This window comes from Molothrus ater, chromosome 5 (genome assembly GCF_012460135.2).
Source record: "Molothrus ater isolate BHLD 08-10-18 breed brown headed cowbird chromosome 5, BPBGC_Mater_1.1, whole genome shotgun sequence".
Lineage (NCBI taxonomy): Eukaryota > Metazoa > Chordata > Aves > Passeriformes > Icteridae > Molothrus > Molothrus ater.
In genome coordinates this window covers 57,287,355-57,313,821 of record NC_050482.2, presented here as the reverse complement: position 1 = coordinate 57,313,821, position 26,467 = coordinate 57,287,355, and the positions used below count along the sequence as shown (strand labels likewise).

Here is a 26,467-nt window from a genome sequence, read left to right as displayed (position 1 = left end):
TTGAGCAGCAAATTTGTGCTAGATTTTTTCCCCAAGTGGAGCTCCTGAGGGAGAAGGAAAGTTAATTAATAGGGCACATGCTGCATTGCAGCTGGTGTGGCTCCTCCTTACCTCTTCCCTTATGGTCGTTGAATGTGAATTCTGTTGGAATTCACAGTATATGGATATTTCTGGTAAGTTTATTTTAAAATGGAAGGACAATATTAGTTATTGCTAACTTGTCTAAATCTGAAACAATTTCAGTGAATGAAAGTCTTGGGGTGTTGTGAGCCAAACCTCCTCCTGTGTTTGGGTTTCTCAGACTGTCTAGAAGATTGCTGGGTTCCAGTGAAATCCCAGATTCTGCCTTGTTAGTTTGGCTTCTGGATCCTCACTGGGTTCAGTGCTCAGTTACAGGTGGCAGCAGCTTTTGGCACCTTTCCTGAAGCTGTAATCTCCAAGGATCCTCCTGCTTCAGTTTCCTTGTGGGAGACACCTGCTGCCTGCTTGGCCTCTCCTCTTGATTCTCATGGTATCAAGGCCATGAGTTCTTCACAAAGAGTGGGGAACAGTGCAGTGAGCATAGGGAAAGAAAAGCTCATTGCCTTGTTTGAATCATCCTTTATAGTTTCCTCTTGCAGAGTGTTTATTGTGCTGCAGACACTTAAGACTGTGTTTCATTTACAGTTTTATTACTTTATGACTTCCCAGTCATTGTTGTAGGGTATGGAAAATAGCTTAGGTTTTTTGGGTTTTTTTAAATGTAATTTAGGATTGCTTATTTTATAACTTGGCAATAAGATATGAGAAATAAAAACATTAATAGATAATTTATCTTATAAAACTTGAAACAAAAAAATAAAATCAAGTCTAGTCTAAAGTTATTTGAGTGTGCCAGTAATGTTGTTGTCTCCAGAATAAAAAAAGCCCCAGAACTATGAACCATCCCTTTAATATGTTCACACAACTGTGAATATTGCCAGTTGTGCTCTGGTCTCTTTCTGTTATGCATCACTTGCTAGGTCAGTTATGGTTGAGAGATTTTGTGGGTTTGCTTTTGCTGGAGCCACAGTAAATTTGTAGCATTTTTCTATCTTCTGGAATTTGTGGGAGGAAAGAAGTGCCTAGTATTAAATATGTAATGTAAAACTCTGTATCTTGTTTTTTCTAGGAGTGAAGATGAAGAACATGTTAAAGTAAAAGATTTCAGGTACTCATTTTCAATAGAAATATGTTTTGCTAGTGAAGACTGAAATTAAGTAGTAAAATATAAGTAAAATAGTAGTAAATAGTAAAATATGAGTTTGTGGATAACATTCATTGAAACTTTATCAAACATTTAACAGTAAGCTTTTCCTTTTCCTTGCTAAATGTACAGTAATTTTTAAAGCCTCCTTGAGGATTTTATTTGCTAATAATTTTGGTAAAAGTTGCTGCAGGATATCTCAGTTGGTTTAGCAAAAACATGAGGTTGAAGTTTTTAAGGTGAGAATTAAATGCAGTACACTCAAGTCGTGTAAGGAGCTGATCCTTCATCTGTATGAATTTGAGAATTGTTTTTTCTAGATTTGTCTGCTTCTGGAGGTATTTAGAATTTATTCAACATGGAAATGGATTTGGCTAAAGCACAACAAAGATTTTTTGTTCTATAACAAGCTTTTGTGTAGGGAATTATTCAAGATTTGCCATTGAACTTTGAATTCACATAAACTGAAATTCACATAGAGCACTTGCAAGATTTGAAATGTTGTGTGACCACAGTTCAGCCAAACAAATATTTTAAACTACAGACAAACCACGTAGTAAAACCAGAGCTGTGCTGTAAAGTTGATTTAAAAATAAGTCTTTCATTTTTCATGTGAGCAGAGATGTCAAACCAGAAATACATAATGCACTCAGCATGCTGTCAGAAGTATTATTTATATAGTATGCTAGCTAGTAATTATGAAGTGTTCCTGTAATTGAAACAAAATTAAAGAAACTAAAATGTTCCAAGATATATTTACAGTTTCACTTAAAAATTATTTTTTCTTCACAGTGTTCCAGATTGCTCTATAAGATTGTAGTACATTGCTTTAATGGCTTCTGTGTGGTATTGTTAACTTTTTTCCTGACTTTTTGGTGCATTAGTTGGAGAGAAAAAGAATCAGTACAAAAGTGTCTGGAGGTTTGCTTATCAGTTATCTCCTTCCAGTATTATTTGTCTCTAGCATATTGTGGAACCTGCTTTTCTCCCTTTTGCCTTTGTGGCTGTGGCAAGCAACAGAAGGCTTTTTCAATCATTCAGTCATCCCCTGAATTTCTGCACCCACCTGACTGTTTTTTTATAATTCCTTATTGACCCTCAGAGATGTGGAAGGTTGTTCCCTTTCCTGGAATGCATGTATCTGTCTTCCTGAAGTTCACAGTTCAAGGAGCATACCCAGGATATTACTTGATTGTTCTTACGTGACATAAAGGAAGAGTTGGGTGAACCCATAGATGTAAGCATAACTCAAAAAATTAAATCTCGTAGAAGGCTTTTGAGAGAGAAAAGCTAACTGCTTGGCAGAATGACCCAGAATTAGTTGTGAGGTGAAGGCTTTTTTTTTTTTGGAAAAAAAAAATTAAAATAGTAAAAATAGTATTCAGGTAGATCTTTAAAACTGTACTTTGCTCTTTCTCAACAGGCCAGGTGTAGTTAACTTTATTGCCTTTAATAGCTTCCGTTGCAGTATGCCTACAAGGAAAAGTTTTGGAGATCAGTTAACCAAAACTTATTCCTCATTTTGCATGACTATACTACTGTGTCTGGCCTCTATCAGAAAGAAAAATCTTCTGGGCTTTAATTGAGTGGCTGGCCTGTCTTCTGGGTAAGGAGGAAGAGAGTGAATGAAACTTTCCTTGATCTGCTGGAGGGTGTTAGAGGGGAGGAGATGGGCTGAAAAGCTGACATAGTGCACTAGAAAGAAGTAAAGAAAAGGTGACCTGAGCTATAAATGCACTTGTGATGTGCAGCCATGTGCCCTAGAAGGAGTTTTCTGATGAAAACTCACTGAGAAGAGAAGCTCTTTCTGTGGCTGAGTTCTTGACAGGCTTACCAAGAGAGGAAACCTGAGACAGCCTTTGTACCACCTTATCAGGAAAGCTTTCTGAGATACTTCTGGTCAATTACACAAGGCACAACTTTTTTTTTTCAGTTTCCACTCCATCTCTTAGAAGCATGTGGAAAAGTAATGTTTATTGCTGTGGGGTTTCTTAAAGGGCAGCAGAATGAACACCCTGTCTTAGTTACACAGGCCAGGCAGAGGTGGGAGCAGGAATGTCTTTCATTGATTCCCAATGACATCAAGAGTTCTCTGGGATACACTGAGGTGTCCAAGTCATCACTTGCATGGCAAGGGTCACAAGAAAAGTGTAACTTCTAGAAGTCTTCATGACCTCTTGTTCCTGCCAAATATAATCAAATTGTTGCTTGGGATATCTCTTCTCCTCAGTATTTCCCATTATTATTGGGACCATTTCATCTTTGTTGAAGTGAATCCAATTCAATTGTCCAATACAAGTAGCATATGAAAAACTGCTTCAGTGCAGTACTACTGGTGATAGTTTCATTCCCAAAATGAAATTGAATATTATGGGGACAGTCATGTGTCCTACATCACTCTTTAAAAATAATTTTTCATCTTAGAGAGGCTCACAGTCAGACAGAGAAAAGAAGAAGAGACAAAATGAATAATTTGATAGAGGAATTGTCTGCCATGATACCACAGTGCAATCCCATGGCCCGAAAGCTGGACAAGCTCACAGTGCTACGGATGGCTGTGCAGCACTTGAAGTCTTTAAAAGGTGAGTTTGGGAAACATCATCCTGTAAATCCTTGTTCTAGTAGGAGTTGTTGTGTGTATCTTCCCAGGTTTTAAATAAACCAAGAGTATTTTATTTTACGTTTCCTTACTGTATTTAGTTCCGAGTCTGCTCCTCGTTTAAATGTACATGTCTGTAGCTGTCAGAATGTAATTTTAAGTTTTTGCTTAGTAGAGCAGAAAAAAAGCCACCCTTCAGTTTCTGATATTTCCTGTCTGCTCAGGGCATGCCTTGCTCTTGGGTTACTCCTTGATCCTTTTTAGAAGGTACAGGAGTCAAAAGGAAGATTGCAAGACAGAAAATAATTTAACAAAATGGTCAATGAGTTTGATTGCATTAAAGTCTTAAAAACCCTCACATGGTAGGTAGTAGCAAGAAACAGAAACTACTGATAGCCCAGTCAGCTGAGAAAGTTAATAATGGATCTTAGGGAACGCTTTAGTGTGAGGATCAGCCCAGGAAATATTCTTTGGTCTCCTTTTGCTATTGCTAGGTTTTTGGATTTTTTTTTTTCCCCTCTCCCCCGAAAAAATATATCCAAATAAACTCTGCAATGTGCAACTTGTATCAGCTGCACAGAACATTTAGGTGTTTTGGCACCACTGTTTCAGAATAATAATTTGGTCAACTCTAAGCAAAGATCAAAGACCCTCTGCCTTGCAAAACCTGCTGATTATGAATAAACAGGTCTAAGGAGAACCCAGTTAGTTTTGGGTCAAAGAAGTGTAGAAAATTAATTAAGTTGCTGCCTTGGCAGTAATAAAATCATAGAAATGGCTTAGGTGTAAAGGGTTTTGAGGTTTTTCTAAAGGACTGAGAGTCTGCATGAAGTCATGTGAACCAGCAGGAAATAATGTAAACCAGCAGGACAGTAACTGCACTTGCAGTTTAAACAAGAAATCTTCAGCTCAAGCATTTGTATTTTAACAACAGGATGTTAATGCTGGACTTCACCCAGCACAGTTGTATTTACCTCAAAACAAATGGTTTAAGAGAATACAATATAATATGTGGAGTTATAGCGCGTTATGAAATTGGCTGAAATGTTCAACTGTTGCAAAAAATGTAACACCAAAAAAAATTTAATGGATAAAAGTGTAATGAACAAAAATTAATTTACAGAGTACTTGCCATGGGTGCTAGAACAGTACATGCAGTGAGTCAGTCTCACTATATTTAGTGAGACATTCAATTTAACTACAATAGTTTGGGTTTTTGATTGTTGGCTTTATAGTAATAATGAAGCATTATTAATGCCAAAAGATAATTGATAATATTGGAATTATTCTGTTTCAGGAAGGAGAATTTAGTTAAGAGGTCTGAAATATACCTATGAAATGTTTCTAGAAAATTCACTTCTCCTAATACCATTTCTCTTGCAGTACATTAATGATATCTGAACAGAAGTTTGCTTGGTTTGTGTTAATAAAGGGCAAGAAAAAAAACCAGTTATGTGTATCTGTTTTCATTACCAGTTATGTTTGAGATCTGTTTTAATTTTATTTTTAGTATTTCTTGAGCCTTGAATTATTTTTTTTAATTCAGCTGTTGGGGTCATAGAGAAAATTCTAAAAGACATAACAAGTATACCTCTGCTAAAAGTGAGTTTAAAATGTAACTTTTGGCATGATCTCTGTGAATCACCCATTTTCCAGGTTCCAGTAGCTCCTACTCAGAAGTCCGGTATAAACCTTCATTTCTGAAGGATGATGAACTGCGACAGTTAATCCTTAGGGTAAGTGGAAGGAAACTCTCAGACAAATCATGTCCTTGTTAAAGCTTGAGTTTTTAGTTGGACAGTGCTTTTTCTCCCATCATTTCCTTCAGGCAAGTGTTTTCTTGTACTGATTATACTCTGTGCGCTACCCAGGCTTTCATGATGGTATGCAGGGATGGTTTGGGAGCATGGCAGGCAGCAGCCCTGGAAGGGACAATAATCTGTGTACAGTCTGCCTGTTTAATACATCCATTCTAAAAAATCTTCATGCAACTGCAGAGAATGCTGCCAATTATGCAGGAACGTCCTCACAGTTGTTGGCTGCCCTACCAAAATGGACATTTTAAAGATGTACTTTGCAAAAGGTGCACAAAATACCTGAGATAAAATCCTCCCTCTTGTTTGCACACTTCATCATAAACCCACACACCTCATTCACAGCTAGGTTTGTGGGTTTTTTCCTTTGCTGCAACAATGCTTTGCCAAGATTTGTGAGTGGCTCCCAAAAGAAGCTGTTTTGTAGCTGGTCTTTTGCCAAATATGTCTTTAAGAAACTTGAGCTATGTGTGGTTGAAGGCCTCGTTTGGTCCTTGCAATCTTAATTGCTTTGTTTTTTTTTAGAATCACAGAATGGCCTGAGTTGGAAGGGACCTTAAAGTTCATCTCATTCCACTCCCTGCCATGGGCAAAGATACCTTCCGCTATCCCTGGTTGTTCAGATCCCATCCAACCTGGCCTTGAACACTTCCAGGGATCCAGGGGCAGCCACAGCATCTCTGGGCAGCCTGTGCCAGGGCCTCAGCTCCCTCTCAGGGAGCAATTTCTTCCTAATATCCAATCCAAACACACCCTCTGTCAGTGTGGAGCCATTTCCTCTTGCCCCTCTCCAGCTTTCTTGTATTTAATTTTAAAAATCAGGTTTAAAAGTGTGCTTCCTTGTAGTCATTAATATTCATTGTTTATTTTAATTGTGTGTTTTTAAAGACAGTGTCTTTATATTTTCAGGCTGCAGATGGATTCCTGTTTGTAGTTGGATGCAACAGAGGAAAAATTCTGTTTGTCTCTGAATCAGTTTGCAAAATACTGAATTATGATCAGGTGGTTATTGCTGTTTCTTGCTTGCTTTTACCTTGCATTTTCTTACGAATTTTAAAACTTTTATATTTTATTTTATATTACATCAAACCAATCCTTGTGTATAATTTCTTAGAATTTCTTTAATTTAACCTTATTCAGAATAAAGCTGAATATCCTGTAAGAAAATATGTGCAAGTACATCAGTGTTCCCAACCTGAGGAACAGCACCAGATTTCAGCTGATCATCCTTAAGAAAACTGCCAGTCTGAGAGGAAGGAATAATTTGAAGATGTCCTAATTTCTGTGTGCAAGAGATTTTCTTTCACATAGTGAAGTGATTTTGAGGGTTTTTTTTAGGCCAAGGAAAATGGGTAGTTGAGCCGTGGAAGTTAATGAAAGCTTTCCTTGGTGCTGCCTTTATGCTGGGATGCACCACGTAACACATCACCCACAATAACTGTCCGAGCGTGTACCCCTAACCTGAGACAAACTGAATGGCAGCCAGCATTCCCTGTACAACCAGGGAAATTGCCAAAATACAAGTACCTTCCATTAGTTGGTGTTTAGCATGATGGGCAATTACCACGAATAATCCAGGGATGATAATTTGTTCTTGTATCAATGACTTCTGTTTCACAAACAGAGGCTAAAACAGTTAGTGCTGCCATCTGTCTACTTTTGTAACTTTGAAACCATTTGTGCTATTTTAGTTTTCTTTATAAATGTTCAGATAACCAATCTGGACTCTTTCATAGATTTTTTTTTTAAAGTGCAAAACTATCTTTTTTAATTAAAGTTAAATGAATCATCCTAGGGCAATAAGCATAAAGCAGAGTTGTTTTTTTTTTTTAACTTCTACACTGATTTTGTTCAAGAGCTGAAAGTGCCTTTCTGGACTCACTCATGTTAGACATACCTATTTCCAGACCCTTAAGATCTCCTGTATTCCAGACAAGGAGATTCAGAGGACATGATTGACTTTAATCAAAACCCATGGATTTATTAGCTTGTGTAGGAGTCGTTCTAGGCTCTGAATCCCATGCTGCAGCATTATCTGGTTTGTTACACCTGTATATTTTGGCAAGGCTGCTGTTAGGCTGTCTCAGCAGCACTCAGCATTTTCCCATTGCATTAGGATTAAATGGAGACTGAGAAAAGGCAGGAGACTGGGTGTTTTTCCTGAGTTTGAGTCTAGAGTAGAGCTTGTCAACACAGCTCCTTTATGTCCTTTGATTTGGTTGCTGTGCTGAAGGTAAGCAGTGGAAAACCAAATTCTCCCACTTCTGTGAGAATTCCTTCCTGTTGCAAAAGAAAGTGTTGCAGCAGGTTAGTTATTTGGGATGAACAGAGTGAGCAGGTAGAAGGCATCCCAGCTGGAGACATCCCTGAAAATATCCTCTGCTGAGTGCTGTAGTGAGCTGAGCCCTGCTTCCAGCATGCTACTGGCTCTGTGGTGCCAGTTTGTCCAACCACATTAGAACTCAGAGTCATTAGACAGTTGAGTATTTCATCCTCCTTTCTATTTCTTCCCTCCTTCCCCAATAATCTGGGGGAATTAAGAGTGGAATTACTTCATGTATAACCTTCTTTGGCTAGGACCAGAAACTGCATTATTTACATAAATAAAGCATTTGGTTGTACAGAACTTGTTTGATCTCCAACTAAATATGCTGTTTTTCAAAGGGAAGGAACAAACTATGGTTTTACTACGCTTTTAAACAAAAATTATATTAAACAATGACAAATGAAATGTAGAACAAAATATTGATGTTTGGAGTAACTGGTATTGACTTTTTTTTTAGTGGTGTAGACATTTTTCCTGAGATAAGTAATGTGTGGGGTCCTGTTCCAAAATGGTGTGGTTCTCATCTCTTTTGGGTTTTGTTGTTTTTTTGGTTTTTCTTCTAACAGGCCAGTTTAATTGGACAAAGTTTATTTGATTACTTACATCCAAAAGATGTTGCAAAAGTTAAGGAGCAACTTTCTTCATCGGACGTCTCGCCTAGGGAGAAGCTTGTAGATGGCAGAAGTAAGTCAGAGCTGGATGTGCTCATATTTATACAAGAGATGTTAATAAAACTAATTATTAGTGAGGATGTATTCAGGTGTTTGTATGGATGTGTGGATGAACAAAAGAAGCAAACATTTGAATGCGTATCTGCTGCTTAAAATGCATTATAGTTGAAAAGCTAGCCCAGAAGAGAATTGATTTTAGATCATAAGAGTTACAGAAATTCTGTTAAATTACTGCAATCACTGTTAAGCATTTACCAAGATGTGGTCTGACATTCTTCCTACCAGCATACTGCTTTTTTTCTTGTATTTGCTAGGTCTTGTCAATACAAAAGACCTGATGTAGTCGAACATGGGATAAAATACTTCAATATCAAGAATCACTGTCTTCTCTGAAAATGCTAAGTGTCAATCCCAAAGTAACCAAACCTTCTTTAGTTTACAGTTGTTTCTAATAAGGAAAGCATTGTGTACTATGCAGCTAATGCCTGTTTTGTGTACTGTGCAGCTAATGCCTATTTTATAGCTGGCTTTTTACAAGCATCTTTGCAGTTCTTCCTTGTACCAAATACAAAGTGAAAGTTTATTAAGTATCTGTAGTAAAATTCTATTAAGAATATCAAGAAGGGTCTATAAATAGTTTAGTAGTTCTTTCTAATTTTGGAATCTCTGTCAATCATGTTTTCTTTGTCCTATTTAAACTATTAGACTTTTAAAATTGTAAGTACACAATTTAGGCAGCTAAACAGTAAGGACAATGTACTGGGAAGTAAATGCAGAAAGCACCTTGTTTTCTGAAGTTTTATTGCTTGGTTTTGGTTGTTTTTAACTACTTTACTAAATCTTTGTAAGCTGGCTTGCAAGTACACACAGATTTCCAAGCTGGACCAGCTCGGCTGAACTCTGGTGCTCGACGTTCCTTCTTCTGTCGCATAAAGTGTAGCAGGACCACAGTCAAAGAGGAGAAGGAGTGTTTGCCCAACCCAAAGAAGAAAGGTATTCAGAGAGTGGAGATGAAATGGGGGCTTTCTGTCTTGAAACTTGTTTAAATTCCAAATCACTAATGGCTTTCTAGTTCCTACTGATCTCACCAAGTAGCTGTAGAGCAGTGTAAATGTGAACCAGGGACACCTTTTGAAAAACAGTCTTAATTGTTCTCTTTCTCCTCCTGGTGCCCTCCTGGAAAGAGGGAGGGAGGAACTTGAGGTACAGTGGTTCTATAGGAGCATGTGGTCTGTTGTGATCAAATTTGAGAAGTCTCAGGGAAATATTTGAAAGAACTGAAGCAGATCAGAAGAATGAAACTAAACTTATGTCTTGAAGATAACTGAGTGAATAAAGCCTGCAAACTCTACTATTTTGAAGGGAAAAAAGCAAGTAAACCAACTTTTTTTTTCTGATTTACTTTTTGTGTTGTGTGTATTTAAAAGTATGCATTTTCCTTTTTTCCCCCTTTTTTCCCCCTTTTTTCATGGTGAAGTTAATTTATTGGTGTAATTCCATTAATTTTCCATTAATTTTACTTTAGTTCATATTTTGGTATGCCCATAGAGCAGTGTAATCTTGTCAAGTTTCCAGTGAAAATTTAAATTTCAATTTTAAAATGCAATTTCCAACTTTTGTTTTAATAACTTAGTATTGATTTTTGAAAGGTGTGCTGAAATTGTTTGATCCTGAAAAAATCCTCCAAGTTCTGTTTTTCAATGTAACCTGTTACTGTTGAGATACACCACAAATTTTAAGAGGCCCGTAATTGTAAGTAAATAGAATTTGATATCCCTTGATGCGTCAGATAACTCAGTGAGATAAGAATTTACCTTCTCTAAGTGTTTCTTGGGAAAGCAGTTTTGAGGGAAGGCACCTGAGCAACTGTGACAGAATCATAGTGGGATAACTCAGTTTCTCATTTTGCAGAGTTGATCTGTGTTTTTTGTAATAGAGAGGAAAATCAAAGCTATGGAAAGCATCCTGTTCAGCGTAGAGGTGTCAAGAATGCTTTGGCATTTTTTTGGAAAGACAGCTATTGTAGGACACATAATGTCAAATCTGGATGCTTATGAGGGTGTTTGCATGTTATTTAGAGAGCAAAAAGGGATGAATGACAGTGTATACTGGGATTTAAGATATTTAAAATATTTGTATTCCCACAAAACTTCAGAAACCAGAGATAAATAGAAAATAAGCTGATTCTTTCTTCAACTGCAGTGAGCATATGTTCAGGTCATTGTGCTCACCAAAAGTAAATTGATTTGGAAGCTACAGAGGGCCTCAGGCTAATTTTAATTCACAATCCATATAAAAACAGAGTGATCTGTGCGTTATTGCTTTGTTTTCTGTCTAACTTGTGTTTGAACTGCCAACACCCATAACTCATCTTCCTAAATCTTACATAGGGTTAGAAGCTTACTCTGCAGGTAAGCCCAAATTGAATAGAACAGAATTAATTGAAAAATACTCTGTAAAATTATCTATAGATTTGTACAGTTGGTGTAGGTAAGCATGAACTATTAAGTTGCTGGTCTCATGGCCAACATAATAAAATAAGTAGTTTGGTTTACTCTTTGAACAGTAACTGCTTCTTATTTAATTTCTTTCTATTAGATCACAGAAAATACTGCACCATTCACTGTACTGGGTATTTGAAGAACTGGCCTCCTAATGAGGTGGGAGTAGAAGAGGAAAATGATGTAGAAAAGGACAGTAGTAACTTTAACTGTCTTGTTGCGATTGGGAGGTTACACCCTTATATTGTTCCACAAAAGAGTGGAGAGATAAAAGTCAAAGCAACAGAATTTGTTACACGATTTGCCATGGATGGAAAATTTGTTTATGTAGATCAGCGGTAAGCCTTTTGTTCTTTAATGAAGAGAAATTACACAACTGCTTCCATTTTCTGATCCTCTGTCAAAGCTGTAATTTCTCCAGCAGGGTAGAAGTTCTAATTTGACTTCTCAGTTTTTGAGAATTTTTTGAAAATTCTCAAAAATTCTAATTTTCAGAATGTTTTTCTGCTCTACACAAGAAGCAGTTAATTCTTAAACTATGTGTACTTGGGCTTTGTTTTTTGTCAAATAATATATCATGTATAGAAGTGTATTGTCCTATAGAAAATGGACTCATTTATTCATAAAGAAAAATCTCAAGTTAGAGCTTCATAGCTCTGCACAAGACTGAAGTAATAAAATCTACCCAGAAGTTATTACTTTTGAGAGTCTTACCATTTGTAACAAATACATTCTAAGTGAGGTACCAAATTATTTTATTAGAAGTGAGAACTAAGTTCCCATTTTCTCTACTTTCTGAACCAGACTTTTATTTGTTGTAAAAACCTAGTTACCATTTTGCATTTGGAATTTCATTGTCACTGGAAATGTTACTGCTTTCAGTCTTCTTTTCTTTATACTAAAAGTGTCGGTTTGAAACTAATTCCTTTGAGTGAAAGAGCAAAATTCAACTGCTGAGTTTTTTATTGACTCTTATATGTGACCAGTACTGTGACTGGCTAGGGGAGAGCCACTAAACAGAAGCATTTTGTGTGTACATGTGGTTTGCATGTTTAAACATTTACTTTACCTTCGAATTGTCATTCATTGCAAAGGGATAATTTGCTGTGAAAAATGTTTCCTGTTGTTTTAGAGCTGTACTAATGCTATATTTTTTCCCCAAACATGAACACAGGCATCTGTTTGTTTAAATATTAATGCTCTGCTTTATCTGATACTGAAGGAAACGGCTTTGAGTCTGCTGTAGTTCACATTTTTATTTCTAACAGCGCAACAGCAATTTTAGGGTATCTGCCACAAGAGCTTCTAGGAACTTCTTGTTATGAGTACTGCCATCAAGATGATCACAATCACCTAGCTGAAAAACACAAAGAAGGTACAAAACAGTTGGTCCTCTCAGACTACTTACCGCAAGGTGTAACTGCAAGTGAGAACTGTGCAAACCCAAACTACCCAACCTCAGCATTGCCCTTTGTGATGTCTGTGTTAAGACAAGCCTGTGTAAGGCTTGTAATAAAAACAGAGAGAAACTTGTGTTGTCTTGGCTCCTGGTGCAGGGCCTTAATTGTGGAGGAATAATGTCAGCACATCTGTCAAACCCTCTGCTTCCATTCTTTGTAAGGAAGGGGAGGACTCCTGAAGAGCAGATGTGTCTGATAACATCATTAAAGACACGAGTTAAAGCTCACCAAGTCATGAGTCTCCTAGTGTTTTGCAGGAACATAGTACTTGCTTATTTATGTAAGATTTAATACCCTGCTGAAACTATATAATTTGATTTTAGAACAGGTCCCAGTTTGTTCTGGCATGTTTATTCTATGTCTGGCCAACAGAAACATTTTGGTTTTATGATGCTATAAAATAGATTTATTATTTCTAACTTTACCTTTCTAAGGTTAAATATGGTGATTATAACTTTCCTTTTCTTATCTAGTGTTGCAGAACAAAGAAAAAGTATTTACAAATTCCTACAAATTTAGAGCAAAAGATGGGACTTTCGTTACTTTAAAGAGTCAGTGGTTTAGTTTCATGAATCCTTGGACCAAAGAGCTGGAGTACATTGTATCAAACAACACTGTGGTATTGTAAGTAATTTATATGACTCTCCATTTATTTTTGTCATAATTACAGTTAGCACTAAAATAACCTGTGTAGAAAGCAGAACAAGACTAGAAAACATCAACCTTGCACAAAAAGGGGCTGAACAACTTAGACAAACATCTTTTTGGTATTTACCAGCTATTTTTGTTTCAGGCCTAAGTTGTGTATTTAACTCTGAAAACTATGCTGTTTCCCAGTAGGGGAAAAAAAAGAGATGGAAGAGTTTCTTTTTAAAGGAAGAAGGGAAGGATCTTTAAGAGAAGTAGATTTGAATAAATAGAACTGTCAAGTTAATTCTGCTTTTCCTTCTGGTCTTTACAACCCTTTGTGTGTCAGTTGACCCAATTCCAAGTGCTGCTCTACCCCCAGGTGTCAGAAGGTGGAGAAGCACAATTGATAGATGGTGGAAATGCAAGGCCGGACAGAAAGATCCTCTCCAAATTGATTGCAAGGGTGGAGCCTGGGGGACAGTAAATATGAGTGTTTAATTTTTTTTTAATTTGTAGTTCTTTTTCATTCTCCATTGCACCTCGCAATGGAGCTGTAATTGGGATTGTTCCAGTGCTACTGAGGATCTTTGCCAATGATTAGGGTTTTGAGCAGGGACAGAGGGGGTTTTATTTCCATCAAACAAAGTTGTTGAGGGGGCCTTTTACCCATTCTGTATCTGATTCATGCCTTAGGTCAACATCACCCACCTCTTTTGCCCATGTCCTTTTTCTCCAAGAAAACAGAGAAGAGCAGTTCAGACAGCCTATGCTGGCCAGTAGCCCAAGGACACTTTTTTGCCTGCCCTGGAGATGTGGGCATTTGCAGCTGTCTGCAGGAGGGAAGGAGGGCAGCAGCTGCTGACACAAGACAGCCACTGACCTGTCCTTGTTCCTGGTTACCTGATTTCGCTCCTAAAACTGGAAATGACAGCCCTATTCCCTTGTCATGGAACACAGACAATCCTACTGGCTTTCTTTTTAAATTGGAAAGTGGAAATCAGTATTTCACCCACTGCTCAGAAACATTACAAAGAATTGAACATGGAAATATGTGATTAATATCTTATATTTCTCTAGTTCGAGGATGTTAGCTTTGGTTTTGTGTAAAGTATTATTGAAATTAAACATAAATATATGCTGGATTTTGCTCTTGGGACAAAAAAACATGCTGACTTTTTGTGGTTTGTTTGGATTTTTTTTTTCATTTCTTTAAATCTCAGAGGTCATAAGGAATCAGCTGAAGAAGAGGTCCTGTACAGTTCCCAATCTGCAGAAGGCAAGTGTCTCTTCTTACAGTTATCACAGCTGCATTTCCTGATCAGTCAAATCAGTCAATTTAAATTTATCCTGTCCAGGGTTTTTTTATTCTAGATTGCATGCAAAGAAGGATTAATTTTTTTTTTAAAGCTATTTCTTTTTCAGTGTCTAGTTACTCACAGAGTCCTAATTGATAAAATTCACGGAACTCTAAAAAGAAGTGCATATAGCCTACTTTTAATTTCCAGCAGCTTCTGTTAGAGCTGGGGGTTTGGTTAGTAGGATATTGTCCTTCTGTCACAGACCCTTCATATTTTGCCCAGGTTTCGGAACAGGTGTAACTGTGCTGAGTTTATCTATAAAATACAGGGGAATACTGATACAGAACATATTTTGTTATTATTTTTCTGCTGTGCAAAGTTTCTGCTTTCTGCATGCTGTTCTATCATCTTGCTGTCAAGGCTTTATATTTGCTTTTCAAAATGTTCTTTCAATAACTGATTTCAGTTGGTGAGAAATCCAAGGGTATTTTAAACTCATGTTCTTTGCAATGTCTGTGAGAGACACTGGAGGTGGCAATGATTAAATATATTTCACTACTGGAGAACAACAATTTTCACAAACAGATTTTTCACTTTATATTGCAACGCCCTCTGCCATGAATCAGTATTTAAAGGAATATAATTTCTGAATACATATTTGAAAATATATACTTGTATATGTATATCTAGAACAAAAGCTACTTTAAAATGAATCCTTGCTCTGCAATGAAAGTTCTCTGGGTTTAAGGTTTTCTTTGGGCTTTGTTTTTTTTTTTTTTAATCTACAGATGCTGTAAAACAGTCTTTAGTAAGTGTGCCTGGAATGTCCTCTGGAACAGTTCTTGGTGCTGGAAGTATAGGAACCGAAATTGCAAATGAAATACTAGAATTACAAAGGTAATAAATGCATAACACCATCATTAGGCTTTTAAGTAAAGACAGGCATGAGGAATTATATGATTATGTGAGGGTTGCTCCAGTTTCACTTTTATTGTATTATATGTATAACACTTTTTAGGTTGAGCCATAGCATAATAAGATACCATTATAATTATGTCAGTCTCGTGCCTGGCAGAGCACAGGACTGTGCTGGTGATTCAACAGAGGAAGAAAACTGTGCTCAAGGAATAGAATTGTGACCCATGGCCTTTCCTGATCTCTCCTCTTTTTTCTGCTACCAAAACTTGGAGCAGGAGAATTTAGAATCTTCAGGAGAATTTAAGACATTATTGTTTCATATTATCAGACTTGTGCTTTGTCACTGGGGAGGTCTGGTGGGTTCTGTACCACACAGTCTGTTTTTCAGTGTTTGATTAATGTGACCTGGTAAATCAACTAAACACATGCAATTTTAGGTTGCATTCTTCACCCTCTGAAGAGTTAAGTCCGTCACATCTCCTCAGAAAGTCACCTTCTCCAGCTTTAACTATAAACTGCAGTGATGTGAGTACACCCCTGCCTGTAAAAACCCTAAATGAAAAGGTTAATGTCAGCTCACAACCTGTGTTTGAGCGGGATTGCCCTGATTTGTTTTTGTGAATGTGTACTTTTAATCTTAATGGTTTTGAAGAGACTTTTGAAAAAATCAGTGCTGTTTTGCAATGTTTAAAATTGTGACTTTGAAGGTATTTCATTACTCTTCTAAAAATGGGTAGTTATGCTAATCTAGTGGTGCTTGTAACACCACAAACTATAACTAACATAGTTATATAAATAACATAGTTATTGCCCATAGCTATGGAATAAAGAACATATCTTACCTAAATATGTTGTATGTTTTGCACTGGACACGGCTTGAACAAACTTCTCCAACAACTCTTTGAATGCAAATTTCTTTCCTGTTAAAAACAGTTTATCTTTCCACTGCAATTCTTATTTCTTATGAAAAACCCCCACTATCCTGGTCTGCTTTGACTTCCCCCTTTTTTTAATGATCTGTTCTCCCCTTTGTTACCACAGATCTTTCTCCTGAAGAGTTGTTTGACTTACTTATGCTGAACTCTCTAAATTATGTAATGTCTCATCATAAGGATAATTTCATCATATTCATTGAAGATTTTTCTTGATTCTGGTCTTTGGTATCCCATTTGTTTCTAAAATACTTTTGGAAAGCATTTCACCTTTATTAATTTCCTGGTAGAATATACACAAGTCAGGCAATCCTAGGAATCTCTCCTGCTAAATTACATGTATGTGTTAAATAAAACAACTGTAGGAAAAAAATTATCTTTTTTTATTGGGTTAGCATGACTTCCATCTCTATTGCTATGATGAATATAGTTTAATGCATCTAGAACCTAGGAGGTATGAGGGCTTTTTTAATCTCTTAACTGGAATGTTTGGGGACAAACATCAGGTCTGGGAATTTGTAGTTTATGGTAGTGGATGTGGAAAGTGCAAACCAGTACCTTTGGTGCTGAACACTGAGTTAGAGCCTCAAGCAGTGCCATCACTGTGGAGTACCTTTGACAGCTGTGGAAGTCACAACTTTTATTTAAGCCAGGTCCAGTGCTATATGAACTTATAGAATATTTGTTTCTAAATGCAAAATATCTGCCTGATGAGGTATATTTTTCACTTTCTCTATTCAGTTCTTAAAAATTTGATGGGAATCTATGATGTTTCTGTAATGTAATATCTGTGACTAAATTTAGGATCTAATTCTGTCCTTTCTACCAATTCTACTCTTTCAGGTGCCAAATAAAGAGTTGATTCAATTATGCCCTTCAGAAACAGAAGCTCTGGAGAATTCAGAACAAAGCCAGGGTGCTATTCCATTTCCCAGTAATGAACCTCTCCTCAGTAAGATTTATTTCTCTTGGGGCTATTCTGGGGGTTGCAGGGGCTGGCATTTCTGATCCCTGGTGTCATTTCTGAGTGCACCACTTTACAACCATGTATAAATTGTAAAGAGATGGGGCTTGCTGGAGATGAGAGCACTCTGAAACCAGATGTGTTATTGCTGCAAGGCAAACAGCAAAATTTGGTAAGTGAGGCAATCTCATGACAAAAAACATCTGTAACTGAAGCTTACCATTGCATTCTTACACTTTTCATGAGACACCTTACTGTTCTCTCTCCAGGACAGAGATAGGGAGGGAAAAGTATTTCAATGCAATGTCAGGGTACTTCTTGGAATTTGTGAATGATTGTCTTTTAACACTTTACCTCTTTCTAAGCTGCAAGCTGGGAGTAGTTGATACAAAGGACTGCTCTAAATGGCTCAGAAAGAATTTTTTTAATATTCCTCTTGTTAAGTTTGTCTGGATACAGGATTCCCTGGCCCTGTAAGAGGAAAATGCCACTGCATTATGTTTGACATAAAAGGCAAAATGCTGTAAAAGCCATGTTTATGCTGATCCTGTATTTCAGCTCTTAGAAACTTTTCCATCTTCCTCTTCTCCCTCATTTGCCAGGGATTTCTTTGTTTATTTATAACCTACAGCTTTCTTCTGGTTGAACTATGAGCCTTTTCAGAAAAATTTAAAAACTTAAACCCTGACAACCCCAAACCAACCAACTGAAAAAGAAACAAAGGAGTAAAAGCTAATTCTTTAATAAGGGTTTGGGAAAAAAGAATTAAAAACAACCCCAACAACACAGAGCAAGGAGGAATGGTGTTAAACTAAAAGGGAGTCAAGTTAGGGTTTTTTAAACATAGAAATATTTGCTTTGACTTCAAAGGCAGGTTCTGCTTCAAACCAATTCTGTTTTGCAAGTTACCATATTCTCCATGCTTCACAGTGCTCATGCCTGCCTCAAGCTCCTGCTTTACTCACTGTGTAGGTGGCAGCTCCCAGCTGGACTTTGATGCCATCTGCGAGAACGATGACACCGCCATGACAGCGCTGATGAATTATCTGGAGGCTGACGGGGGCCTGGGGGACCCAGCTGACCTCAGTGATATCCAGTGGGCTCTCTAGAGCCGGTCTGGGAGCAAGGAATGGCAGAGACCCCCATGCACAACAACCCTACATCCTCAGTACTGTATTGGAGTTTTCTAATGGTTCCTTTGAATGCAGACTTGCTGTCTCTGGATTTTTAAAGACTGGAGCCTTGTTCAGAGAGAGACATCTTCTGCTGCACCTATGGACAAATGCAATATTTTTTCATGATGAGGAAACCTTGAAATTTTAATATTGAACCATCTGTAACTGGAATGCTTAGAACACTTTAGTATATTTTTGCTAAGAAGCTTTAACCAAAAGGTACTGTACGATATACAGGATTACTTTTTCTTAGTTTTAATACTTCAAACTTTTATTTATTGTTTTTTTTCAAGTTGCAGAATATTAGTTATCCATGTTACTTTCTGTAGAACCTACTGTACTTATATGGTTTGAGAATATTTGTAACTATTAAATTTAATTGAAATAACAATTTGCACACACTACAGTTGTAAAATAAGGTATTGTAATGCTCAAATTATGCAGTTTGTGATTCCTTGTACTTCTCAGCAGTGCAATTTTTGCAGTCAAAGGTGAAAATGAGGCTTACAGTTCTGGGAGCAAGGATTGGGGTTGGATCACCCTAATAAACAGAAGAGAATGTTTTGAGAAAAACACTCATTTTCCCAGTACACAAACATGACAAGGGAATAAGAAAAGAGGCAACAAACTCTTAATTACTGTTTTGTATTATTTGTAATGTATTATTAGAGAGCCAGTGCATAGAACTAGAGAAAAATAATGCTTTATTTGTAATAAAGAACTTTGGTCTTGTCCCAGGTTCTTTACTAACTAGAGAAGTGTGAATGGATAGTCTTGGTTCCAGAGTGAGGCTTGCACTGTCTGTTGGTGAAAAAATGTTAAAAGTCTAGAGCATCTTTTATGTTTTTGGAGAGATTGGGAGAATTTTCTACTGCTTGAGTGTGTGACTTTTTAAAATCCTCTCTGTACTATAGCTTTGTAAGTAAATGCTATGCAGGATGATCTTTTGGGAACAGCTTTTGCAAGGATTGTATCCCAGTTACAGCAAACGACTCAAGAACATGGCACTTTAGAGGTTGCATTAGAACAACATAGCACTAATATAGCAAGAGGATCTTTTTATCTCTGGTATATTTAAACAAATTTTTGCATAGATTATATATCATAAAATTACAGATTTTTTTCATGTTTGGGTTTTGCTTTATTTTTTTTAATTCGGGTAGTGAAAGGAAAGCATTTGAAGATATCTGATACATGTGCATCTTTTTAATACAGGCATTTAAATGTAGGTACAACCCAGACCTCTCTCACTCCAGGTGAGGGTGGCAGCCTGGGCTGGTGTTTTTAGGAAGGCTGGAGTTGGGAACAGATGGATGTGGCTGTCACTAGATGTCATCCTTGTACTGCTGGGGAGCCACCCTGTCCTCATGAGGACACAATTTGGACATGAAGTAGCTTCCTCTGCTTGACAGAGCATCCTACAGATGATATGACTCCTTTGGCAAATGATGGATTTTTGGTGATGGTGATTTGCTAGAATGGCTTTTTGGATTGATTTTTTCTTTTTTTTTAACTCTATAGATTTTTTTTTTCATTTAATTTGGATGTAGTTTCCTGCATTCAGATCTCTTTTACATACATGGGGCCAAAATCATCAGTTCTCTTGCTTTATTAGAATAAACTTTTCTGCTTTTTCTAAATTTTGGGCTATATTATGGAGCAAAGTGGAAAAAATAAACAGGCACTTTCTAAGAACTGATAGAAATCTCTTTGTATAAATGAAATTTGAGATTCTGCCATTGTAAAATGCATTTTCTCTTTTCTATTCTAGAAGTAAATTCTAAATAAACCAGCAAATACTCTAGCTCATAGATAAATGACTACACAAATAACTTAAAATTATACAGACTTTATTAGAACAGTTTTTTTAACTGGATTAGTTTGGAAACATGGCAGCTGTTGTTACTGCAGGAGCAAATTAATTCTTTCACAAGATTTATATAAGTGTCTAGACTCAAACCACTATTTTTGGATTCTTGGCTATCCCTAAAAAATAAAACCAAAAATGTAACTTTGATTCTTTCGCAGTCAATGACAAATATTGTGATTTTCAATTAATTTATTAGATTTTCCCTTTACTATTTGTATTTTTTTTTTCTGGCTTAAAGCAGCCTTTTGAAGAAAAAGTGTCACTTGTAAATATTTCTGGTGAAATTAATAGGTATTTTGAATACAATTGAGATAGTATGTGCTTATTTTGTTTGTATAACAACACAATTCTAGTAAGATACTGACAGTTTGTTCCTGGCATGGTGCAGGTAATGGTAGGTTGTGGTTAAACCAGGTCAATAAATGCTGTTTTGATGCCCTGCTGTTAGTCTGCTGGCAATTCTGTCTAGTATTGAACTGAAATATAAAGTACTTGTTCTTTCAGATCCCAGGCTTCTTCCTCAAAACAGAAACAGGGATGTGGAACTCCTGTGGATTTTGGTAGCTCAGTGTGATGCTCCTCAGGCAAGGAGCGCCTGTAATCCAAGCTAATGTGCATTTTTGGGGACTCAAACAGAGTTTCAGAACACCCTCATGCTCTCCAGGGATGAGCTCTGAAGGTTCCACACATTAACCCTGAACTTCTCCAGTTCTTGTTGCAAGCACGAAGCCTGTGAGGAGCAGCTGAGGGAGCTGGGAATGCTCAGCCTGGAGAAAAGGAGGCTCAGGGGAGACCTCAGCACTCTACAGCTCCCTGACTGCAGGTAGATGGGGGTCAGGCTCTGCTCCCGAGGGACAGGATGGGAGGAACTGGCCTCAAGTTCTGCCAGGGAAGGTTTAGATTGGATATTGGGACAAAAAAAGGGGTTATTAGGCATTGGCAGAGGCTGCCCAGGGCAGTGGAGAAATCATCATTCCTGGAGGTGTTTACAAGATGTGCAGGTGTGGCACTGATGGGCAGGGGGTAGTGGTGGATTTGGTGGTCCTGGGTTATAGCTGGACTTGATCTCCAAGGTCTTTTTGACCTAAATAGTTGAGTACCTGTGAACATTTGTCACTTGTTGTTCTGGGGGCAGAGAGGATCCTGTCTGTGCTTTTGGGATTCCCTTGTAGGGTATAGGCAGGGACAGTGCTGTTGCATGGGTCTACAGCAGAGACTGATTCCAGGTTTCTTTCCTGTGGTGCTTTGTAGTTCTGGAATTTGCTGTGGATCTTACACTTTTTAGAATACTGGAAAATTTGGTTTGCTCACAAGCATAAAAGGCTAAAGTCATCTTAGTGACTGCTCACAGCAGGGTTTCTGTTTATGATCCAAAGTGGGACAAAAAAGAGAATACAGTACCTCAGCCTGCCTGATCTGTTAAAGGTAAGTTCAGGTATGTGGGCACTGCACACAACTTTTTATTATTAATTTGTTTTCATGACAAAACTCCCAGAAATAATCACACAATCTTTGGAAATTGTAAAAAGTTTAGTGGGAAAGCTCTACCTTGGCTGTTGCTACCGCAGAGCTGACCCTGTCTGGGTGGTAACTTCACTTTCCTGGAATTTGCAGATTCCAAGTGAACCTGACCCAACATCTGTAACATGTCCTACACCACTCAGGGAGCCTTGGCACAGAAGAGAGTCACAGCATTAATGGGCTCTTGGGTAACACTGTTAATGGGTAACAGTGAGGTTTATCAGGGTGTTCCTGGAAAACGCTGTGAGGTGAGCAGCAGGACTCTGAACTCTACAACAGCTCAGGGAATGTGCAATGCTTTTCAACAAAAAAGTCTGACTTCAAACATTGCTGCTTTCATAAGCCTTACAGATAGGGAAGGCAATACCACTGGGCCTTTAATATTTAGCAAAATACATTCAGATGAGTGGATAGAAATTCTTTGAGAGGAGTGGTTCCATCCTTAGACTTCACCTTGTCACAGCAGAATAAGCAAATTGATTTCTTAATTATGCAATTGTGGAATCTCCTGAGTTGGGAGAGACTCAACAGAATCATAGAGTCCAATTCATGGTCCTGCACAGACACTCAAAAATCCTACCCTGTGCCTGATAATGTCGTTCAAACACGCCTGGAGCTCTGGCAGCCTTGAGGCTGTGACCATCCCTGGGAAGCCTGTTCAGTGCTTGACACCCTCTGCACCCTCTGAGGAAAGAACCTTTTCGTGATCTCCAGCCTGAGCCTTCCCTGGCCCAGCTCCATTCCCTTGGGTCTTGCCACTGGTCACCAGAGAGAAAAGATCAGTGTCTGCTCCTTCTCTTCCCTTGAACTTTATACACATTTGATTTGCCAGGTCTTTTAAGAATTTTAAGAATACTTTTTTTTTTTTTTTTTAAATCTGCAAATGCAGTTCCAGTATCAGATACAGCTTTCAGTATCATTGAAGAGATGATAAATCCCTTATCAAATAAAAAGCCAGGTGAGCTCAGTGCTGTTCCAGCAAGGTACAATCAGCTTCTAAAGGTTTCCTCTGAGCAGCTCTGGGCTGTCCACACTTCATTCTCCATGGAATTTGTGTTCCAGCCCCTCTGGTGTTCAGGATGCCCATTCTGCTGGGGGCAGTAATGGACACAGGCTGACTCCTAAGAAAAGTGTTGCAGGAGGAGCTGCAACAATTCTCCTCTTTTGGGCTCCCCTGGTTCAATTTGCAGATTTCTGTTTGATTTGTGGATTGCTGCTTGTGGAGCTACAGGAGCCAGCAGAGAGTTGTTTCTTGTCTTCTGTCTCTCTGTTACTCATGATCACTTAGGTCTTTATGACAGTGCTCCTTTATGAACCCCCAGCTTTAGAACTTTTTAAATCACAACAGTTGTCAGGGCTGCCTTGCTTGTGGTTTATTACAGTAATTTACTGCCTGCTCCTAGATTGTCTTTAAAAAAACCAAAACAGGTTTCTCAAAGTGTAACCTTTCCTGTCCTGCTTTTGAGGACAGCAATGATTCAGAGTAATGGGAAGACAATGGTCTGGAACACCCAATCTTTTCAAGCAGTTGTGCTATTGCCATGGTATGGATTCCTCCAGCTGAGCCTGATGTGATTCCCGCTCATGTCAGGAGGTTTTCTCTTGCTCACATTTTACATTAAATATGCAGCATCTTCTGATTTGTAACACTGCTCTTTGTGATTTCCAGATCCACACTGACACATCTCTGAGGTTCATGCTGGAGAAGTTTCTGCAGCTGATTACATTTTCACCCTCATGGGTATGTGAAATTTTATGGAAAGTTTCCTTGTCCACTGGAAAAAAAAACTGGAGTTTGCTTTTTCTTGATTTTCAGGGGTTAATTACACAAGGTTCCAGATCAAACACACAAAACTGATCCTCTGAAGCTGGGCACCCAAAACGGCCCCAAGCTCTGGGGCAGATTGGTCACTTCTTAAACAACCTTCTGCTTTTTGGGGGGTTGGAACCAGAAACTTCAGGACAGAGAAACTTTAGACCAGAAACTGCAGCAGAGCCAAGGACAGCACCTCTTCCATCAGTTCAGCAGCGGGCTCAGTGTGCAGGGCTTTTCCTCGTGTTTTCAAACACTGTGGGAAGAGCCAGGGATGGGACAGCCGAGGTCAGAAGTTTGACTGTTTTGGGGGTACAATTTGGGAGCATTTTGTACTTCAGCTGCTCTGGATTATGAATCCTTTGGGCACTGAATCTCTCCTGTCCTTTTTAGGAAGGGATTGGAGGGGAATTTAAACATGAGGAGAAAGGTTCAGTTATGGATTTGACAGCTAGAAATTGTTTGTGCAGTGCTTTGTCCCGGGACTGAACATGGTGTCACACCAAAGCTCAGGGCCAAAACAGTTTGCTCTGCTGGGCATTTAACAATCAAGATACTTCAGGAAGGTGAAAACAGGACAGCTTTGACAGCTCAGCTACAGTAGTTGGTCGGAAGAGCAAACATTCCCAAGACAATGACTCCCGCGGGGCGGGCACCGCGGAGCGGCGCGGGCGGGACGGCGGTGGGGGCTGCCCGGAGCCGGCGGAGGCGCGGCCGCCCCGGAGGGCTCTGCGCGGTTCGGCCGCAGGTAAGGGAAGTTCGCGGGACCCGCTCCGAGACCGCTCGGAGCCGACTGCGGCAGCTTGGTGTCCCGGCGGGATGAGCCCCGCCGTGCCCTGCCCCGGCGGCTCCTCCTCTGCCGCCGCCAAGGCCCGGGGCCCCGGCAGCGGGGCCGGAGCCGGCCCGGGCCCGGGGACGGGAGCGCCGCGTGTGCCCGGAGCGGGGGGCAGCGAGGGGGCAGCGCCGCCACATCCCGCCAGCCTCTGTCCCCGCTTCGTGTCCCTGTCCCCGCGCCCCGCCACATCCCGCCAGCCTCTGTCCCCGCTTCGTGTCCCTGTCCCCGCGCCCCGCCACATCCCGCCAGTCTCTGTCCCCGCTTCGTGTCCCTGTCCCCGTGCCCCGCCACATCCCGCCAGCCTCTGTCCCCGCTTCGTGTCCCTGTCCCAGCGCCCCGCCACATCCCGCCAGCCTCTGTCCCCGCTTCGTGTCCCTGTCCCCGCGCCCCGCCACATCCCGCCAGCCTCTGTCCCCGTGCCGTGTCCCTGTCCCCGCGCCCCGCCACATCCCGCCAGCCTCTGTCCCCGTGCCGTGTCCCTGTACCCGCTTCGTGTCCCTGTCCCCGTGCCGTGTCCCAGGCCCCTGTTCCCCCTGCGTGTCCGTGGTCCCCCCTGCATGTCCCTGTCCCCCCGCCACCTCCCAGTGCTCTCAGCGCTCCCGACCTTCTGTGCCTTGTTTCTGTGCCGGACCTGAGGGAACTTTTCGGGAAGTTCTGGGGAGAGGTTGGCGTTCTCCGGTTTAATCTTTCAGGCTCTAGTAGGACGCTTCAGGCACTGGCGCTGTGAAAGTGCAGTTATGAGTTTTATCTAGAGCTAACAAATGTGGTTTGATTTAAGGCCTGGGGTTCTTACATCCTGTAATTATTTTTTCGAGGTCTGTTTCTGTTCGAGCCGTGACTTCTCCCTGCTGAAATCGCTGTGCTCGCTCGCAGCGTGGCTGGGTGCAGCTGGAGCAGTAAAAAGCTGCTTTGCACCTCCGTGGCTGTTCCTGGGGGGGAGGGAGGCTTTGCTGTTGGACGCTCGGCTGTGCTGTAACACGTGTATGCTCCCTCGTGTGAGTGAGGAGCGCAAGGAAGAGTTCCAGGCTGGGCTTGGCTGTGCCGAGCCTTCAGAGGCTCTGCAGGCTCTCCTCTCCTCTCCTCTCCTCTCCTCTCCTCTCCTCTCCTCTCCTCTCCTCTCCTCTCCTCTCCTCTCCTCTCCTCTCCTCTCCTCTCCTCTCCTCTCCTCTCCTCTCCTCTCCTCTCCTCTCCTCTCCTCTCCTCTCCTCTCCTCTCCTCTCCTCTCCTCTCCTCTCCTCTCCTCTCCTCTCCTCTCCTCTCCTCTCCTCTCCTCTCCTCTCCTCTCCTCTCCTCTCCTCTCCTCACTGCGGCCCGGGCACGGCCGCTGCCAGCAGCACCGCGGGTCGGCTCCTTCCTGCGGTGTGTGTCACACTGCCCTGGCAACACAACCCAGAAAGGAAACGGGACTCTCATCGAAGGAGGAAAAAAGGTGAAATTCACCACGGTTCCTGCCCCACGGGACAGTCCTGGCTTCAAGGTGCTCCACCCTGAGTGTCAGGGACAAGAAGAGCCTGGATCTGCTGCAGACACAAGTGCACAGGACAAAGCAACTTCAGCATTCCTCAGCACAACTCTTACACCCAGATGCAGCAAAGGGATGGAATCCCAGGGCTCAGGGCAGGAGATGGGCTGCCAAAGAGGGAACCTGCTCCTCAGGGCCCCCTTCACAGCCAGGCAAACACCAACTTTGCCCTCCTGCCATGGGAACATCAATCCTCATGTGTGAGCACCACAGCACAGCACTGACAGTCACTGTCACTGCCAGCAGCTGATCTCTCATACAGCTTTTCAAGAAGCCGTGCTAAATCCAAAACTCCACTGGGATGGGTAATAAGCTAAAGTAGGGAGTGCTCTGGCTCTTCATTTCTTAGTGATCTGAAGAAGTTCAGAGGCCAAAATCTTTGCTGCACTTGGA

General features: G+C 40.1%; 1 protein-coding gene across 1 annotated transcript in view; it reads left to right on the top strand.

Moving 5' to 3' along the window:
- Window positions 1-20,825, top strand: part of BMAL2 (basic helix-loop-helix ARNT like 2) — a 32,287-nt gene extending 11,462 nt beyond the window's left edge. The window contains 14 exon segments of the mRNA XM_036405019.2: window positions 1,151-1,189; window positions 3,650-3,807; window positions 5,481-5,560; window positions 6,548-6,640; window positions 8,531-8,648; window positions 9,485-9,628; window positions 11,234-11,474; window positions 12,405-12,511; window positions 13,070-13,220; window positions 14,447-14,502; window positions 15,313-15,421; window positions 15,880-15,967; window positions 17,218-17,326; window positions 18,311-20,825. Of these exon segments, the coding sequence (XP_036260912.2) occupies window positions 1,151-1,189; window positions 3,650-3,807; window positions 5,481-5,560; window positions 6,548-6,640; window positions 8,531-8,648; window positions 9,485-9,628; window positions 11,234-11,474; window positions 12,405-12,511; window positions 13,070-13,220; window positions 14,447-14,502; window positions 15,313-15,421; window positions 15,880-15,967; window positions 17,218-17,326; window positions 18,311-18,447 (1,630 nt within the window). The 3' untranslated portion in view covers window positions 18,448-20,825.
- Window positions 20,826-26,467: the final 5,642 nt, after the last annotated feature.